Raw genomic sequence first — 18,026 nt, forward strand, 5'->3', positions numbered from 1 at the left:
GGGGCCGTCGCAGCCGGGGCCGCCCCGCTCCCGGCTCTGCCCCGCTGGCCTCCTGGGGGGGGGGGGGGCACGGACGGGGCCCCCGGGAGAAGGATGAATGTACCAAAAGCTCCTCTTTTGGCCCCAAAAGGGGAGGCGGGGGGGGGGGCCGCGCTGGTGTCCGTTAGCGTCTGGCGCTCGTGGCGCGAGCTCTCCTCTCTCTGTTTTCCTTTGCAAAGCGGCGGCTCCCCCCAGGGACCCCCCGGGCTTCGGGGAGTTGGGGGGGGGGTGGGGGGGGAAGGCGGTGGCGCAGCCCCCCCCCGCCCCCCCCCCCCGGGAGTAGCGGCTGTAGTACCGAATAAACGGGAGGGTTTCCAAGGAGCGTGCCGGCTCGTCGCCCCCATCCCGCCCCCCCGGGACCCCCAGGGCAGGAGAGAGCAGAGGGTGGGCACGGCCCCGCGGTTATTTCCGTCGCTTTGCACAGAGGAGAATTGGGGGGGGGGGGGGGGGGGGGGGGGGCACAGACGCCCGGCGGGACCCCCTCACCCCCCCGCCGAGGCGTTGGCCGGGGGCAGCGCGCGGCTGCGGAGAGCGTCGGCCGTGGCGTGCGGGGACACCGGGCTCGGGGCGGGCGGCCGCGGGTAGAAGTAGAGCTGGGAGGAAAAGGCCCCCCCCCCCATTATTATTTTAAAAAAATTTAGAATTTTAAAATTAAAAAAAAATTAATCGGGTTAGGGTTAGGGTGAGGAGGGGGTCCGAGGGCTGCTGCCCCCTGGTTTTGGTCCCCGTTGCCTGTACCTTGCCCCACCCCCCCCCCCCCCTCAATTATTTTTTTTAATTTTAAAAAAATTTTTAAAATTAAAAATTTTAGAATTTTAATTCAAAAATTAAATTTTAATTAGGTTAGGGTGAGGGTGAGGAGGGGGGCCGCGGGGCTGCTGCCCCCCGGTTTTGGTCCCCGTTGCCCGTACCTTGCCCCCCTCAGTTATTTTTTTTTTTAATTTAAAATTTTTAAAAATTAAAATCTTAGAATTTTAATTTAAAAAAAAATTAAAAAGTTTTAAAAGAGATAAACATTTTTAAATTTTAATTAGGTTAGGGTGAGGAGGGGGCCGTGGGGCTGCTGCCCCCCTGGTTTTGGTCCCCGTTGCCCATACCTTGCCCATACCTTGCCCCACCCCACCCCCAATTATTTTTTTTAATTTTAAAAATTTAAAATTTAAAAATTTTAGAATTTTAATTGAAAAATTAAATTTTAATTAGGTTAGGGTGAGGGTGAGGAGGGGGGCCGCGGGGGCTGCTGCCCCCCCAGTTTTGGTCCCCATTGCACGTACCTTGCCCCCCTCAGTTATTTTTTTTAATTTAAAATTTTTAAAAATTAAAATCTTAGAATTTTAATTTTAAAAAAAATTAAAAAAGTTTTTTAATTTAAAACTTTTAAAAATTTAAAAATTTTAAATTAAAAAGTTGTTAATTTTTAATTTTAAAAAGTTTTAAAAGAGATAAAATTTTTAAAGTTTAACGAGATTAGGTTAGGATGAGGAGGGGGGCCGCGGGGCTTGCTGCCCCCCTAGTTTTGGTCCCCATTGCCCGTACCTTGCCCCCCTCAGTTATTTTTTTTAATTTAAAATTTTTTAAAATTTAAAATCTTAGAATTTTATTATTTTTTAAATTTTGTTTTAAAAGAAATAAAATTTTTAAGTTTTAATTAGGTTAGGGTTAGGGTGAGGAAGGGGGCCGTGGGGCTGCTGCCCTGCCCCCCCCCGGTTTTGGTCCCCATTGCCTGTACCTTGCCCCCCCCCCCCCCAAATTATTTTTTTTTAATTTAAAAAATTTAAAAATTTTAAATTAAAAAGTTTTTAATTTTTTTTTAAATTTAAATTTTAATTAGTTTAGGGTTAGGATGAGGAGGGGGGGCCGCGGGGCTGCTACCCTCCCCCCCCCCCCCGTTTTGGTCCCCGTTGCCCGTACCTTGCAGCCGACGGCGAGCAGCGCGTGCAGCGCCACGAGCGCGCCCAGCACGGGCAGGGCGGCGGCGCGGCCCCCGGCGCGCAGCGGGGGCCAGAAGGTGAGCGCCAGCACCGAGGCCGAGAGCAGCGCGGCCACGGCCAGCAGCAGCCACTGCAGCCACGGCGCCGGGATCAGCCACAGCACCTGGGCACCGAGCGGGGCGCGGCGTCAGGGCAGGGATCCAGACATGCCCCCCCCCCCCAAAAAAAGCAGCTTTCCCCCCCAAAAAAGCAGCTTTTCCCCCCCCAAAAACGCTCACCGCGGGCGCTGGGGTGAAGGCAGGGCTCACAACCCCCAAAAAAGCAGCTTCACCCCCCAAAAGCAGCTTCCCCCCCCAAAAAACGCTCACTGTGGGCACTGGGGTGAGGGCAGGGCTCGCGACCCCCAAAAAAGCAGCTTTTCCCCCCAAAAGCACCTTTTCCCACCCTAAAATGCTCACCGTGGGCACTGGGGTGAGGGCAGGGCTTGTGACCCCCAAAAAAAGCAGCTTTTCCCCCCAAAAAAATGCTCACCGCGGCGGGGATGTAGGCGAGGGCAGGGCTCGCAACCCCCAAAAAAGCAGCTTTTCCCCCAAAAAAGCAGCTTTTCCCCCAAAAATGCTCACCGCGGGCACTGGGACTGAGGGCAGGGCTAGAGACACCCCCAAAAAAGCAGGTTTTTGCCCCAAAATGCTCACCGCGGGCACTGGGGCGAGGGCAGGGCTCGCGACCCCCCAAAAAAGCAGGTTTTCACCCCAAAACGCTCACCGCGGGCACTGGGGCGAGGGCAGGGCTCACGACCCCCAAAAAAGCACCTTTTCCCCCCCCAAAATGCTCACCACGGGCACTGGGGTGAGGGCAGGGCTAGAGACACCCCCAAAAAAGCAGGTTTTTGCCCCAAAATGCTCACCGCGGGCACTGGCGTGAGGGCAGAGCTGGAGACCCCCAAAAGCAGCTTTTCACCCCAAAACGCTCACCGCGGCGGGGACGTAGGCGGCGAGGGAGTAGCCGTAGGCGCAGACGGTCTCCAGGAGGCCGGGGTGCCCGGGGGTCCCGGGGCCGCGGCGCCACCGCAGGACCCCCAGAGCGCCAGCGGCACCAGCGCGGCGTAGCCGTAGACGGCGGCGGCGGCGGCGGTGGCTGCGGCGAGAGGGGGCGCTGGGAGTGGGGGGCCCGGGGGGTCCCCAGGGGGTGTGGGGGGTTGGGGGGCGTTTGGGGGTCCCTCACCTTTGTGGAGCTGGGGGCCGTAGCGGTAGGAGGGGGCCGCGCGCTTCTCCTGCAGCTGGGCCAGGCTCCCGCCCATGGTCAGGGTCAAGGCCAGCGTGGCGCAGATCCAGAAGGGGCCTGGGGACGGGGAGGGGGGGGACACGGAAATAATGGGGTCGGGGGGGGCGTGGGGACAGGGGGACAGGCAGAAATATGGGGTCAGGGGGGACGTGGAAATACGGGGACGGGGGGACACGGGGACAGGCAGAAATATGGGGTCACGGGGACGTGGAAACATGGGGATGTGGGGACAGGGGGACGGGGGACGTGGAAATATGGGGTCGGGGGGGGCATGGGGACAGGGATGGGGGGACAGGCGGAAATATGGGGTCAGGGGGACAGGGGGATGTGGAAATATGGGGACAAGGAGACATGGGGACAGACAGAAATATGGGGTCAGGGGGACGGGACAGGGGGACGTGGGACATGGAAATATGGGGTCGGGGGCATGGGGACAGGGACAGGCAGAAATATGGGGACAGGGGGACAAGGGACATGGGGACAGGGGGATGTGGGGACAGAAATATGGGGTCGGGGGGCATGGGGACAGGGACAGGGGGACAGGCAGAAATACGGGGTATGGGGGACAAGAGGATGTGGAAATATGGGGACAAGGAGACATGGGGACAGAGAAATATGGGGTCGGGGACAGGGGACACGGGGACAGGGGGACATGGAAATATGGGGATGTGGGGACAGAGGGACGTGGGACAGGGGGACGTGGGACGTAGAAATATGGGGTCGGGGGGGCATGGGGACAGGGATGGGGGGACAGGCAGAAATATGGGGTCAGGGGGACAGGGGGATGTGGAAATATGGGGACATGGGGATGTGGGACAGGGGGACGTGGGACAAGGGACAGGGGGATGTGGGGACAGAAATATGGGGTCAGGGGGGCATGGGGACAGGGACAGGGGGACAGGCAGAAATATGGGGTCGGGGATGCGGAAATATAGGGACAGGAGGACAGGGACATGGGGACAGGGGGATGTGGGGACAGAAATATGGGGTCAGGGGGGCATGGGGACAGGGACAGGGGGACAGGCAGAAATATGGGGTCGGGGACACAGAAATATAGGGACAGGAGGACAGGGACATGGGGACAGGCAGAAATATGGGGACAGGGGGATGTGGAAATATGGGGACAAGGGGACGTGGGACAAGAGACACGGGGATGTGGGACAAGGGACGCGGGGACAGGGGGATGTGGGGACAGAAATATGGGGTCAGGGGGACAGGGGACACGGGGATGGGGGACGGGACATGGGACGGGGATGTGGGGACAGACAAATATGGGGTCAGGGGGACGCGGGGACAGGGACGTGGGGACAGGCAGAAATATGGGGTATGGGGGACAGGGGGATGTGGAAATGGGGACATGGGGACGGGGACGTGGGACAGGGGGACGTGGGGACGTAGAAATATGGGGTCGGGGGACGTGGGGACAGGGACAGGGGGACGTGGGGACAGGCAGAAATATGGGGTCGGGGGGACGGGGGACAGGGACGGGGGGACGTGGGGACAGAAATATGGGGACAGACGGACGTGGGGACAGACGGACGTGGCAATATGGGGACGGGGGGACGTGGGGGCACCGGGGGGTCCCCGCGCCCCCCCCTCACCGTAGAGGTCGGGGCTGTCCCGCAGGTGCTGCCGCACGAAATTCTTCCCCGGCAGCGGCGTCACCGAGCCCCGGATCCTGTCCAGCACCTGCGGGGGACGGGGGCGCCGAGGTGGGGGCCGCCCCCAGCGGGTGTCCCCCCCCCATCCAGCTTGGAGGGGGGTCCCCGTGCCCGTGCCCCCCCGGTACCCCCGTACCTGCCGCGTGTCCACGTCGAAGAAGGCCCGGTAGAACTCCAGCGTCCAGAAGCTGCGGGGGGGCCGCGGCCGGCCCAGGAGCTGCACGGGGACGGGGCTGAGCACGGCCCCGGGACCCCCCCCCGGGACCCCCCCCCGGGACCCCCTCACCTCGGCCCGGTCGCTGTCGTCCCCCGGTGCCTCCTCTTCTTCCTCCTCCTCCTCCTCCTCCTGCAGCCGCACGGCCGCTGCCTCCGGGCCTGGGGGAGGTGAGGAATGGGTCCGGGGGGGACGGGACCGGGGGGGGGGTCACAATACCGGGGGGGTCTCGGTACCGGGAGAGGGGGCTCAGTACCGGGGGCGGTCTCAGTACCGGGAGGGGGGCTCAGTAGTGAAGGGGGTCTCGGTACCGGGGGGGGGGTCTCAATACCGGGGGTTCTCGGTACCGGGGGGGGGTCTCAATACCGGGGGGTTCTCGGTACCGGGGGGGGGTCTCAATACCGGGAGAGGGGTCATAGTACCGGGGGGGTTGGGTCTCGGTGCCGGGAGGGGGTTTCAATACCGGGAGGGGTGCCCGGGACCGGGGGGCTCAATACCGGGGGGTGGTCTCGGTACCGTGGGGGGGGTGTCAATACGGGGGGCTCGGGAGTCGGTACCGGGGGGGCTCGGTACCGGGGGCTGTGCCGTTACCGGGGGGTCGGTAAAGGGGGTCGGTCCCGGTACCGGGGGGGGTCCCGGTAAGGGAGGGGGAGTCTCGGTGCTGGGGGGTGTCCCGGTACCGGGGGGGTCTCGGTAAGGGGGGGCTGTCCCGGTACCGGGGGTGTCCCGGTACCGGAGGGGGATCTCGGCACCGGAGGGTGGGGGCGGGTCCCGGTACCGGGGGTGTCCGGGTACGGGGTGGGGGTCCCGGTACCGGGTGCCCCCCAGGTCCCTCCCGCCCCGCCCCCCGGACTCACCCCGGAGCTCCTCGGGGGCGGCCATGGCGGGGCCCGATCCCGGCCCGGCCCCGCCCGCTGACGTGGGCACCCCCGGCCCCCCCCCCCCCCGGCCGCAATGGTACGGCCCGCCCCCGCCCCCCCCCCGCCCCCCCTACTTGGTACGTTCCGGTGCCCCCCGCCACCCCCCTTGGTACGTTCCGGTCCCCCCCTCCACCCCCCTTGGTACGTTCCGGTGACCCCCGCCACCACCCCCCCTTGGTACGTTCCGGTCCCCCCCTCCACCCCCCCCTTGGTACGTTCCGGTCCCTGCCGGGGGCCGCATCCGGCGCGACCATGGCGGAGCCTGGGGGGGGGGCCGGGGGGCCGTGGGGGCGCCTGGCGGGGACCCGGCTCGGTGAGGGCGGGGGGAGGGCGGGGGGCTGGGGGCGGCCCTGGGTCCTGGGGGGGGATTTGGGGTCAGCCTTGGGTCCAAGGGGGTCTCTGGGGGGGTCTGAAGGGAGCCCTGGGTCCAACTGGGGGGGTTGGGGGGGTCTGGGGGCAGCCCTGGGCCTTGGGTGCAGTGGGGAGGGGTCTGGGGGGGTTTGGGGCCAGCCTTGGGCCTTGGGTGCAATGGGGGGCATCTGGGGGGGGTCTGGGGCCAGCCCTGGCTCCAACGGGGGTCTCTGGGGGCAGCCCTGACACCCCCGGGGATGCTGGGGGGGCCGTGGGGGGGGCAGCTGGGGCACCCCTGGGGGTGACGGGGGGGGGGATTTGGGGTCCAAAGGGGGAGGGGGAGGGGCAGCCTGGACCCCCCTGGGCCTAGTGAGGGGGTCTGGGGGGGGCAGCCTGGACTCTGCCCCCAGTCAGGGAGTTTGCGGGGGGCGAGGATGGGGGGGGGGATTTGGGGTGGCGAGGATGTGGGGGGGCAAGGACAGGGGGGCGAGGATGGGGGGGAGGATTTGGGGGGGCAAGGATTTGGGGGGCGAGGACGTGGTGGGGTGAGGATTTGGGGGGCGAGGATTTGGGGGTGAGGATTTTGGGGGCGAGAATATGGGGGGCTAGATGTGGGGGGGTGAGGATTTGGGGGGCAAAGATGTGGGAGGGCAAGTATTTGGGGGGCGAGAATGTGGGGGGTGAGGATTTGGGGGGCGAAGATTTGGGGGGCAAGGATGTGGTGGGGTGAGGATTTGGGGGGTGAGGATTTGGGGGGGCGAAGATTTGGGGGGGCGAAGATTTGGGGGCAAGGATGTGGTGGGGCGAGGATTTGGGGGGTGAGGATTTGGGGGGCAAGGATTTGGGGGGCAAGGACGTGGGGGCGAGGACATGATGGGGGGAGGATTTTGGGGGTGAGAATATGGGGGGGCTAGACGGGGGGGTGAGGATTTTGGGGGGCGAGGACATGGGGGGGCTAGACGTGGGGGTGAGGATCTGGGGGGGTGAGGATTTGGGGGGCAAGGACATGGTGGGGTGAGGATTTGGGGGTGAGGATTTGGGGGGGCCACGACTGACTCTCCCCCCCTCCCCGTATCCGCAGGCCGCTGGTGCCGGGCGCTGCTGCGGGACTACGCGGAGGCGGCGCGGGAGGCGGCGCGCGGCGCCCGGCGGCGGCCGTGGCGGGCGGCGGGGGCCGCGGCGGCGCTGGGGGGCCCTGGCCTGCGCGGCGGCCGTGCCGGACCCCGACTCCTTCGAGGCGGCCTTACTGGAGGCGGCGGGGGCCCTGCTGCTCCTCTCCCCCCCACCCGCAGCCCCGAGGCCGAGCGGCACGTGCGGCGCCTGCTGCGGCGGCGCGACCGCGGGCAGCTGCGGTACCGGGGCCTGGTGCTGGCCGCCGTGGTGTACGAGGCGCCCTACGACGAGGCGGCCGCGCTGTACCGCGCCCGCTGCCCCCACCTCCGCCCGCCCTGGTCCCGGCTGCCGGGCCGCCTGCTCGACGTCGGCTTCTGGGGCCGCTGGTGGGTGCTGGAGGCGAGGACGCGGGACTGCGACGTCAACGAGGAGGAGTTCGGGAGCCTTCCTCCCCACCTGCGGCGCCTGGAGGCCCGGCAGCTGCGCTCCGAGGAGAACGAGCGGCTCTTCCTGCAGAAATTCCGCCCCGTCCCGCTGGCGGACCTCGAGCGTGGCGCCGAGCCGTGACGGCGGGCCAATAAAGGCGGCGGCGGCGGCTCGCCCCGGCACGTTTTTGGGGGAAATCGGCGGGATTCGGGGCGCGGAGGCTCACGGCGCCGCCCCACCGTGGGTCCTCCCCCAGCCCGCGGGCCCGTTGGGTTGGCGACGCCGCTTCGCTTTAACCCCGTTCGGTTTCCCCCAAATCCGCGCCCTTTGACCCCAATCGCCTCGAATTCGCCCCAAAGGCGTGCTCTTTTGTCCCTGCGCCGTTCGCCAAATCCGCTCCGTTTTACCCCATTTTGGGGCCACCCCAACTCCACGCCCCTTTCCTTACCCCCATTTTCAATCCCCCCAACTCCGTATTTTTATTTTTTAGCCATTTTGATCTCACCAAATCCGCTCCGTTTTACCCCATTTTGGGGCCACCCCAACTCCACGCCCCTTTCCTTACCCCCATTTTAATCCCCCCAACCCCATATTTTTATTTTTTAACCACGTTGGTGTTGCCAAATCCACTCCATTTTACCCCGTTTTGGAGCCACCCCAACTCCACGCCCTTTCCTTACCCCCATTTTTAATCCCCCCAAGTCCATATTTTTGTTTTTAACCACTTTCATGTCACCAAAGCGACTCCGTTTTACCCCATTTTGGGGCCAGCCCAACTCCACGTCCCCATTTTTGATCCCCCCACTTTTATTTTTATTTATTTATTTAATTTTTTAGCCGCTTTGACGTCACCGGCTCCACTCTCTCCCCATTATGCCCCGTCCCACCCCAAATCCCCACAATCCCCATTTTTCGCAATTTTTCCTCCTTTCCCTTTTCCTCCCGTCTCCCCCGAGGTGCCGCTGCCGGCCCGGGGTTAACGCCGCGCGGCCGCTCCTAATTATCGATTAACCGTTCATTAATTAAGCCGCCATGAATTATTTATCGCTGCACCATGCTCGGGGTTTTCCGTGGAGCTGCGTGCGCAACCGGGAGGTTTTATTTATTTATTTACGTATTTGAATGCTTTTATTTTTTATATTTTTTCCACTTTTTTTTTCCCCATTTTTCTCCCCAAATCCTCAGGGGCAGGACGGGCAGCATTTAATTGCCTTAAAAAATCGGCTAAAACCACCCCAAAAGGCCCCGGTGGTGCGGGGTTTTGCCTCAACGGCCTCACCGGCGTGGCCGCAGCGCATTTTGGGGGGATTTTGGTGAATCTGGTGATTGTGGCGCAACCCCCGCGGCGCTCAGGTGGGTTTGGGGGGGTTTAGGGTTTTTTGGTTTTTTTTTAGGGTTTTCCGTTCTCCAAACGAGCTGGGTTTAACGAGGTCTCGTCGCCATGGAGACCGCAGCGCCCGTCGTAATTAAGCGCCGGTAGGCAAAAAAGAGGGCGAAAAAATGGAATTTGGCATTTTTGGGGGAACGCGTGGGGCGGACACGGCCCTGCTTAATTAATAACGCTGCTAATTAGAGCCGGGCAGGGGCTGGTGCCAAAGAACGCGAGTCCGTTGCTGCCAGGCTTAATTGTTCCTCGCCGGGCCCGTTAGGAAGCGGTGCCGTGGGGTATTTTTGGGGGGGATTTTACATATTTGGGGTTTTTTGACACGAGGCCGGGACAGGCGACGGCAGCGCCCGAAGCGGCTCCTCGAGGAGGCGACGCAGGTCCGTCGGTGCCTGGGTCGGAAATTGAGGAGAAAAACGAGGATTTTGTGCCAGGCGGCTTTCCCCGGGCGCCGTTTGATGCGCAGCGAAGCTTTTGGTGGAAAACGAGGGGAAAAAAAAAGCGTTTTTTGGCTGGCCGTGCCCCTCGGCTGGCCCCGCTGGGACCCCGCTCCTGCTTTTCCCACAGACTTTGCCCAAACAGCTGCGTTTCCTCCCCAAACCCGCGTCCGCCCCGGCCTCTCCCGGGAGCGGCGCTGAAGTTTTCTGCCTGGCGGCGACGCCGGGCTTTCACCACGGCTATTCACGATTGATTTGTTGAACAAAAAAGCATCGTTTTGGGGGCAAATCGCGCTCCCTGCTTGGGCTGTGCTGGGCTCACAGACCCCGTCCCAGGGCCCCCCACAGACCCCAACCCCCCAGACCCCGTCCCAGGGCCCCCCACAGACCCCAGCCCCCCAGGCCCCGTCCCAGGGCCCCTTCCCCTCAGGGCCCTTTCCCCTCGGCCCCCTTCCCCTCAGCCCCCTCCCCAGGTCCCCCCAGACCCCCTTCCCCTCACAGCCCCCCCCCAGCTCCCCTCACGGCCCCCATCTCCCAGCCCCCTCCCCCCACAGCCCCCCCTCCCCCCTCCCTTCGCCGCAGTGGCTCCGCCATTGCGCATGCGCGCGCCGGGGAGGGGAGGGGGCGCAGCGGAGCCGTTGGCGCCCTCGGCGCGCGCACGAGGCGCGAGGCACGCGCCCCCCGCCCCCCGGCCCCCTCCGCCTCACCCCATTGGCTGCGGCGGGGAGACGGACGGGCGGAGGCGAGCCGGAGAGCGGCCTCCCTATTGGGCGGGCGGGCGGGGAGGGGCGGGCCTTCCTTTGCCTCAACCTCCTCCTATTGGCCGGCTCGGCGATGAGAGGGGAGGGGGGAGGAGGGGCCGGCGCGCGCCCCCCGCGCCCTGCCCCGATTGGCGGGAGGCGCGGGCCGGCCGCCTCGCCATTGGTCGGCAGGGGGCGCGCGAGGCGGCGCGCACGCGCACTGGGCGCGCGCGTGCCCGTGAGGGGAGAGGAGGAGGAGGAGGAAGGGGGGGAGGCGGGGGCGCGTCCCCGACGCTCCTCACACGGCGGCGGCGGCGGCGGCTCCTTTGTTCCGGGCGGGCCGCGGGGATGGGGCCCGCGGGCGGCGGCGGCGGCGGTGAGGGGCCGGGGGGGGGGTTCGGGGGGGACGGGAGGGGGGCTGGGGGGGGGGCGAGGGGGGGGTGGGGGGGGGTACGGCGGCCCGCGAGGGTCACGGCGCCGCAGGCCGCGCTGCCCATTGTTGGGGGGGGGGCGGGGGAGCTGCCCCTTCCCCCCCCCCTTGTGCCCCCCCCAACCCGCTCCCAGCCCCCTTTGTGCCCCCTCTTCGCCCCCCCCTTCCTGCTACACCCCCCGTGCCCCCCCCTTTCTGCCCTCCCCTTTCTACTCCCCATTTTCGTGGCCCCCCCCCCTCGTGCCCCCCCCCATGTCCCCATCTTGGCTCCCCCCCTCCTTTCTGCCCCCCCCTTTGTGCCTTCTCTTCACCCCCCCATCTTCGTGCTCCCCTATCTTCGTGCCCCCCCCCGCCCCCCATCTTGGCTCCCCCCCCTTCGTGCCCCCCCCTCTTTGTGCCACCTCTTCACCCCCAGTCTTTGTGCCCCCCCGCTTCGTGTCTCCCCCATGCCCCCCATCTTGGCTCCCCCCCCTTTCCGGCCCCCCCCCTTCATGCCCCCTCCCTTCTGCCCCCTCTTCACCCCCCCCCCCCCTTTGTGTCCCCCCCATGCCCCCCATCTTGGTTTCCCTCTGCCCCCCCCTTCTGCCCTCCCCTTTGTCCCCACCCCCCTTTCTGCCCCCCCCACCTTTGTGCCCCCCCTTTGTTTTCCCACCTAATTTCCCCCCCCCCATCTTGGTTCCCTGCCCCGCCCCCATCCCCTTTGTGCCCCCCCCCCCCCCTTTGTGCCCCACAACCTCCCCGGATTCCCCCCCCCGTCTTCCTCCTCCACCCCCCCCAGTGTTCAACCCCATCCCCCCGTTTCCCAGACCCCCCCCTTCCCCATTCTCAGCCCCATCCCCCCCCCCTTCCATCTCCCCTCTACCCCACAGCAGCTTTTTGGGGCTCTGCGGTGCCCCCCCAGTTCTGTGCCCCCCCCATTTCCCCCCCCCCCCTTCACCGTTTCTCTTTGTGGGCGCCCCCCCGGGGCCGGATCCTTCCCACCTGGGCTTTGCCCACCCTTCAGGAGGGTGCCGCTTCCCTGCCCCCCCCCCCTCAGGTTTTGGGGTGGCGCCCCCCCCATTTTGGGGTCTCTGCCTCACCTGTGGACCCCCAGGGCCACCTCCCTCCAATCCTCCAAAATTATTGGTATTTTTTTTTCTTCTTTCTTCCATTTCCTGCGGGTTTGTGCCCCGGGGAGGGGGGGGGCAGCTCGCTCCATCCCTTTCAGCCCTCGCCCCCCCCCCTCATTAGCTCCCTGCTCATTAGCGCTCATACAAAGCTCGCACCGAGCTCCCCCCAGACACCCCCCTCAGCACCACAGCGGTGATTTTTTAATTAAAAAACACCAGAAACGGTAACAAAAAAAACAAACAAAATAACAAATTACCCCAACTGGGCGCCACATCGCCCCCTTCCTGCCGATCCCCGGGGGCTTTTTGCCCGTTTTCTTTATTTTTTTGCCCAAAAAGCTGCAAATTCGGCTAAATTTGGTGTGAGGCCACGAACCGCGAGCGTGCTCCTCGCGCTCGGTGACCGCAGGTGTCTCCCCCGGTGTTACACCATGGAAAAATGGGCTGAAACCCTCATTAATAGGGAAAAATGGGCTGAAACCCTCATTAATAGGGAAAAATGGGCTGAAACCCTCATTAATAGGGGGAAATGGGCTGAAACTCTCATTTAATAGGGAAAAATGGGCTGAAACCCTCATTTAATAGGGAAAAATGGGCTGAAAACCTTCATTAGTAGGGAAAAATGGGGTGAAAACCCTCGTTAATGGGGGAAACTGGGCTGAAACCCTCGTTAATAGAGGGGAATTGACTGAAAACCCTCATTAGTAGGGAAAAATGGGGTGAAAACCCTCATTAACGGGGGGAAACTGGGCTGGAAACCCTCGTTAATGGGGGGAAGCTGGGCTGAAACCCTCGTTAATGGGGGAAGCTGGGCTGAAACCCTCGTTAATGGGGGAAGCTGGGCTGAAAACCCTCGTTAATAGGGGGAAACTGGGCTGAAACCCTCGTTAATAGGGGGGAATTGACTGAAAACCCTCATTAGTAGGGAAAAATGGGGTGAAAACCCTCATTAATGGGAGAAACTGGGCTGAAACCCCTCGTTAATGGGGGAAACTGGGCTGAAACCCTCGTTAATGGGGAAACTGGGCTGGAAACCCTCGTTAATGGGGGAAACTGGGCTGGAAACCCTCGTTAATGGGGGAAACTGGGCTGGAAACTCTCGTTAATGGGGGAAACTGGGCTGGAAACCCTCGTTAATGGGGGGAAACTGGGCTGGAAACCCTCGTTAATGGGGGAAACTGGGCTGGAAACCCTCGTTAATGGGGGGAAACTGGGCTGGAAACCCTCGTTAATGGGGGAAACTGGGCTGGAAACCCTCGTTAATGGGGGGAAGCTGGGCTGAAACCCTCGTTAATGGGGGGAAGCTGGGCTGAAACCCTCGTTAATGGGGGGAAGCTGGGCTGAAACCCTCGTTAATGGGGGGAAACTGGGCTGAAACCCTCGTTAATGGGGGGAAACTGGGCTGAAACCCTCGTTAATAGGGGGGAATTGACTGAAAACCCTCATTAGTAGGGAAAAACGGGGTGAAAACCCTCATTAATGGGGGAAAACGGGCTGAAACCCCTCGTTAATGGGGGAAACTGGGCTGAAACCCCTCGTTAATGGGGGAAACTGGGCTGGAAACCCTCGTTAATGGGGGAAACTGGGCTGGAAACCCTCGTTAATGGGGGAAACTGGGCTGGAAACCCTCGTTAAAAACAGGCTGGAAACCCTCGTTAGTGGGAGGAAACTGGGCTGAAACCCTCGTTAATGGGGGAAGCGAGCGAGCTGCCCTGGCCCAAATGAGGTCGAGTAATTAAGGCAGCGTTTCCCCCCCCTGCAATCAAGGAATTAATTACCCCCACCCCCCCCCTGTTTTCTCTTTACCGAGCCACGAGCCGCGTTTCTGCGCAGACGCCGGCGAAGTTCCCATCTCCTTAACGACCCCGGGGGGGCTGTCAGTGCTAATTCCCCCCTAATTAACCCCCCACCCCGCTAATTAGCCCCCCCCAAACCCTCCTTTCCCCGCAGCGCTGCGCTGACGGCTCCCCCCGAGGCCTCGGCCGCCCCCAGCCCCGGCGGATTTCGGGGAGCTCCATGCCCGTAGGTACGTGCTGTCCTCTGGGGGGAGGGGAAACAAGTGGGAAAGGGAATTTTGGGGGAAAATACGTAGGATTTGCGTCCCCACGAGCGATTTACCACCGGGCTGACCTCGGGGGCGCCCGTAAAGCTCCGAGCGCCCCCAAAACCGCCCGAGCTCCCCCAAAACCTCGTGGCTTTCCCACGCGGAAACAAAAACGCGCGCCCAAACACCCGCAAACTGCCCAAATTACCCCAAACGGAGCCGCCCGGCCTCGCGCCGGCAGGCAGCTGTCGTTCCTGCGCCCTTGGTCCTGAGCTTTAATGGCTAATGAGGGTGTTAATTAGGATTTTAACAGCCCCCTCGGACCCGAATCCCGCAGGATCGTCCCCAGTTCGTCCCGCGGGGGCCAACCCTCCCGCTCTGCCCCCTCAGGGTGACGACCACGGAGCTCAGGACCCTCGGGAGCCCCGTTTTTAAGTGGAGAACCCCCCCCTCAGCGCCCCCCGCTGTAATTAGTCCCTAACGAGGGGGGCTCCGGGCCCGGCCCCGCGAAGCAAACCCCCGCCTGTTCCCCTTTCTGTTCCCAAAAACCTCGTGGTAAGGGGAAGTCAGCATGGCCGGCTCAGTTCAGCTTGGGGCTTAATCCCGTTTTGGGGCGGATGGGTCCCGTTTTGGGGGAAATGGGTCCCATTTTGGGGGATATCAGTCCCGTTTTGGGGAGAAAGGGTCCCGTTTTGGGGCAGATCGGTCCCGTTTTGGGGCAGATCGGTCCCGTTTTGGGGCAGATCGGTCCCGTTTTGGGGGATATCAGTCCCGTTTTGGGGAAAATGGGTCCCATTTTGGGGGATATCAGTCCCGTTTTGGGGCAGATTGGTCCCGTTTTGGGGGAAATGGGTCCCATTTTGGGGCAGATCGGTCCCATTTTGGGGGAAATGGGTTCCGTTTTGGGGCAGATTGGTCCCGTTCTGGGGCAGATCGGTCCCATTTTGGGGGATATCAGTCCCGTTTTGGGGCAGATCGGTCCTGTTTTGAGGGAAATGGGTCCCGTTTTGGGGCCGATCTGTCCCCTTTTGGGGGAGATTGGTCCTATTTGGGGGGATCAGTCCTGTTTTGGAGCTGCAGGAGGGATGCAGGCTGCTCTACTTGCAAGGATCGGTCCCATTTTGGGGGAAATCGGTCCCATCTGGGGGGAGATTGGTCCCATTTTGGGGCTGCAGGAGGGGCCCAGGCTGCTCTACTTGCAGGGTTTGGTCCCGTTTTGGGGCGGATTGGTCCCGTTTTGGGGCGGATTGGTCCCGTTTTGGGGTGGATTGGTCCCATTCTGGGGGATATTGGTCCCATTCTGGGGGATATTGGTCCTGTTTTGGGGCAGATCGGTCCCATTTGGGTGGAATCCATCCCGTTTTGGGCTGCAGGAGGGGTGCAGGCTGCTCTACGTGCAGGGATCAGTCCTGTTTGGGTGAGATCAGTCCTGTTTTGGGGCAGATCAGCCCCATTTTGGGGCAGATCGGTCCCGTTTGGGTGGAATCAGTCCCATTTGGGGCTGCGGGAGGGGCGCAGGTTGCTCTACTTGCGGGTATCAGTCCTGTTCGGGTGAGATTGGTCCCGTTTTGGGGATATTGGTCCCGTTTTGGGGATATTGGTCCCGTTTTGGGGATATTGGTCCCGTTTTGGGGATATTGGTCCCGTTTTGGGGATATTGGTCCCGTTTTGGGGATATTGGTCCTGTTTTGGGGGATATTGGTCCTGTTTTGGGGCAGATCAGCCCCGTTTTCCCGGGGGATATTGGTCCCGTTTTGGGGCAGATCAGCCCCGTTTTGGGGGACATTGGTCCCGTTTTTGGGGATATTGGTCCCATTTTGGGGTGGATAAGTCCCGTTCGGGTGGAATCTGTCCCATTTTGGGGCTGCAGGAGGGGCGCAGGCTGCTCTACTTGCGGGGATCGGTCCCGTTTTGGGGGATATCGGTCCCATTTTGGGGTATACTGGTCCTTTTTTGGGGCGGGGCGGTCCCGTTTGGGTGAGATCGGTCCCGTTTTGGGCTCTCTCCTCGCCCACCCCACGCGTTTCCAGGCGCGCCGCGGGGCCGGGCGCCCGCTTTTCCCCCGCTGCCCTGTGCCCGGGGGGAAATCCTCTGTGCCCCCAACGGGAAATTCTCGCTCCGTCGGGGCCGGGAGCGGCGTGAGAGCGGCCGGAGGGCGTCCCTGCCTCCTCGGCTCCTGCGTTTGCATCCCCCCCCCCCCGCGCCTAAAGCGGCCGATTCGGCCCTGAGGGCAGATTTTTGGGGGTGGGGGGAGCTCAACGTGCCTGGGACCGACTTAAATCGATTTCGCTCCCCGTGTGCCAAATCCCCGAAGGGCGCTCCCCGGGGCTTCCCTGCTGCCTAACGATGCCCGGCCTCGTTAGCGGGGCCACGCCACCCCCCCCCCTTAACGCCATTTCTTCCGCGGCAGGCCCCCGCTGACCATGTCCACCCCGGACCCTCCGATGGGCGGCACGCCGCGACCGGGTCCCTCGCCGGGCCCGGGCCCCTCGCCGGGCGCGATGCTGGGCCCCAGCCCCGGCCCCTCGCCCGGTTCCGCTCACAGCATGATGGGGCCCAGCCCCGGCCCCCCCTCGGCCGGGCACCCGCTGCCGCCCCAAGGGCCCGGGCCCTACGCTCAGGACAACATGCACCAGATGCACAAGGTGAGGGGGCGGCCCCGGGGGGGCTCTGTGCCCTTTTTTTTTGAGGGGGGGGGGGGGGGGGGGCTTCAATCCTGTTTTTTGGGGGATGGGGGACACCCTGGGGGCTTCCATGCCCTTGTTTTTGGGGGGATCAGGGATGCCCTGGGGGTTTCCATCCCTTTTTTGGGGGGATCAGGGACACCCTGGGGGTTTCCATCCCCTTTTTGGGGGGGGATCGGTGTTGCCCTGGGGGCTTCCGTCCCTTTTTTGGGGGATCAGGGACACCTGGGGGCTTCCATCCCCTTTTTGGGGGGGATTGGGGATCCCCTGGGGGCTTCCGTCCCCTTTTTTGGGGGATCAGGGATGCCCTGGGGGTTTCCATCCCCTTTTTTGGGGGGGGGGGATTGGGGTTGCCCTGGGGGCTTTCATCCCCTTTTTTGGGGGATCAGGGATGCCCTGGGGGCTTCCGTCCCCTTTTTGGGGGGGATCAGGGGATGCCCTGGGGGCTTCTGTCCTTTTTTTGGGGGGGATCAGGGGCGCCATGGGGGCTTCCATCCCCTTTTTTGGGGGGATCAGGGATGCCCTGGGGGCTTCCATCCCGTTTTTAGGGGAGGATGGGGGACACCCTAGGGGCTTCCATCCCCTTTTTGGGGGGATCAGGGACGCCCTGGGGGTTTCCATCCCCTTTTTGGGGGGGATTGGGGTTCCCCTGGAGGCTTCCATCTCCTTTTTTGGGGGGATCAGGGATGCCCTGGTAGTTTCCATCCCCTTTTTGGGGGGGATGGGGGACACCCTGGGGGCTTCCATCCCCTTTTTTGGGGGATCAGGGATGCCCTGGGGGGTTCCGTCCCTTTTTTGGGGGGGGATCAAGGATGCTCTGGGGGCTTTTTCTGGTGGAAAAACCTCGGTTTCGAGGACCTTGGATCCATTCCGCGACCCTCCGACCTCCCGGGGCGGCACGGCTGCCGTGTTTTGGGGCAAAACTCTTCGGTTTCGTTCCTCGGGGGAGGATTTAGGGCCCGTTCTTCTCCCCTGCAGCCCATGGACTCGATGCACGAGAAGGGCATCGCCGACGACCCGCGCTACGGCCAGATGAAGGGCATGGGGCTGCGGCCCGGTGGGCACGCGGGCATGGGGCCCCCCCCCAGCCCCATGGACCAGCACTCGCAAGGTGGGTTTCGGGGTGAAAACCCGCAGAAAAGGGCAAAGCCGCCTTTCCTGGGGGGTGGACGGGACCGTCGGTCAGCCCTTTTTGCCCCCCCTCCTTTCCGCGCCTTTTGCCCCCCATGGCTTCTCATGGGGGCTTCTCATGGCTTCTG

At 63.1% G+C, this 18,026-nt stretch overlaps 3 protein-coding genes across 13 annotated transcripts in view; 2 read left to right on the forward strand and 1 right to left on the reverse strand.

Annotated features, from left to right (window-relative positions):
• Positions 1-421: 421 nt before the first annotated feature.
• YIPF2 (Yip1 domain family member 2) lies at positions 422-6,115 on the reverse strand. Its single transcript, XM_066986497.1, is given in 9 exon segments — positions 422-632; positions 1,951-2,133; positions 2,945-3,045; positions 3,048-3,107; positions 3,195-3,311; positions 4,856-4,943; positions 5,052-5,132; positions 5,202-5,290; positions 5,987-6,115. Coding segments are annotated over 9 exon segments (855 nt in total). The 5' UTR covers positions 6,012-6,115; the 3' UTR covers positions 422-521.
• Positions 6,116-6,244: 129 nt separating this feature from the next.
• TIMM29 (translocase of inner mitochondrial membrane 29) lies at positions 6,245-8,112 on the forward strand. The gene is made up of 2 exons (XM_066986502.1): positions 6,245-6,362; positions 7,482-8,112. The coding sequence occupies exons 1-2, from the start codon at positions 6,302-6,304 to the stop codon at positions 8,078-8,080; spliced, it is 660 nt and encodes a 219-aa protein (XP_066842603.1). The 5' UTR covers positions 6,245-6,301; the 3' UTR covers positions 8,081-8,112.
• A 2,605-nt stretch (positions 8,113-10,717) lies between these two features.
• Positions 10,718-18,026, forward strand: part of SMARCA4 (SWI/SNF related, matrix associated, actin dependent regulator of chromatin, subfamily a, member 4) — a 31,621-nt gene continuing 24,312 nt past the window's right edge. For 9 of the 11 annotated variants that reach the window (XM_066986482.1, XM_066986484.1, XM_066986486.1 and 6 more), the window contains exons 1-4: positions 10,718-10,876; positions 13,990-14,065; positions 16,494-16,728; positions 17,746-17,878. In XM_066986482.1, coding sequence (XP_066842583.1) covers positions 16,507-16,728; positions 17,746-17,878 — 355 coding nt within the window. In that variant the 5' untranslated portion in view covers positions 10,718-10,876; positions 13,990-14,065; positions 16,494-16,506. The remainder of the gene's footprint in view (positions 10,877-13,989; positions 14,066-16,493; positions 16,729-17,745; positions 17,879-18,026) is intronic. The other 2 variants (XM_066986489.1, XM_066986490.1) reach the window with 1 other exon arrangement.

This window comes from Anser cygnoides, chromosome 34 (genome assembly GCF_040182565.1).
Source record: "Anser cygnoides isolate HZ-2024a breed goose chromosome 34, Taihu_goose_T2T_genome, whole genome shotgun sequence".
In the NCBI taxonomy this organism is placed as follows: domain Eukaryota; kingdom Metazoa; phylum Chordata; class Aves; order Anseriformes; family Anatidae; genus Anser; species Anser cygnoides.

Excerpts from the sequence above, each read along its gene's own strand:
- TIMM29 (XM_066986502.1), top strand. The coding sequence starts at position 6,302 with ATGGCGGAGCCTGGGGGGGGGGCCGGGGGGCCGTGGGGGCGCCTGGCG. Across the intron at positions 6,363-7,481 it reads CCTGGCGGGGACCCGGCTCG|GCCGCTGGTGCCGGGCGCTG; the intron begins GTGAGGGCGGGG and ends CCGTATCCGCAG.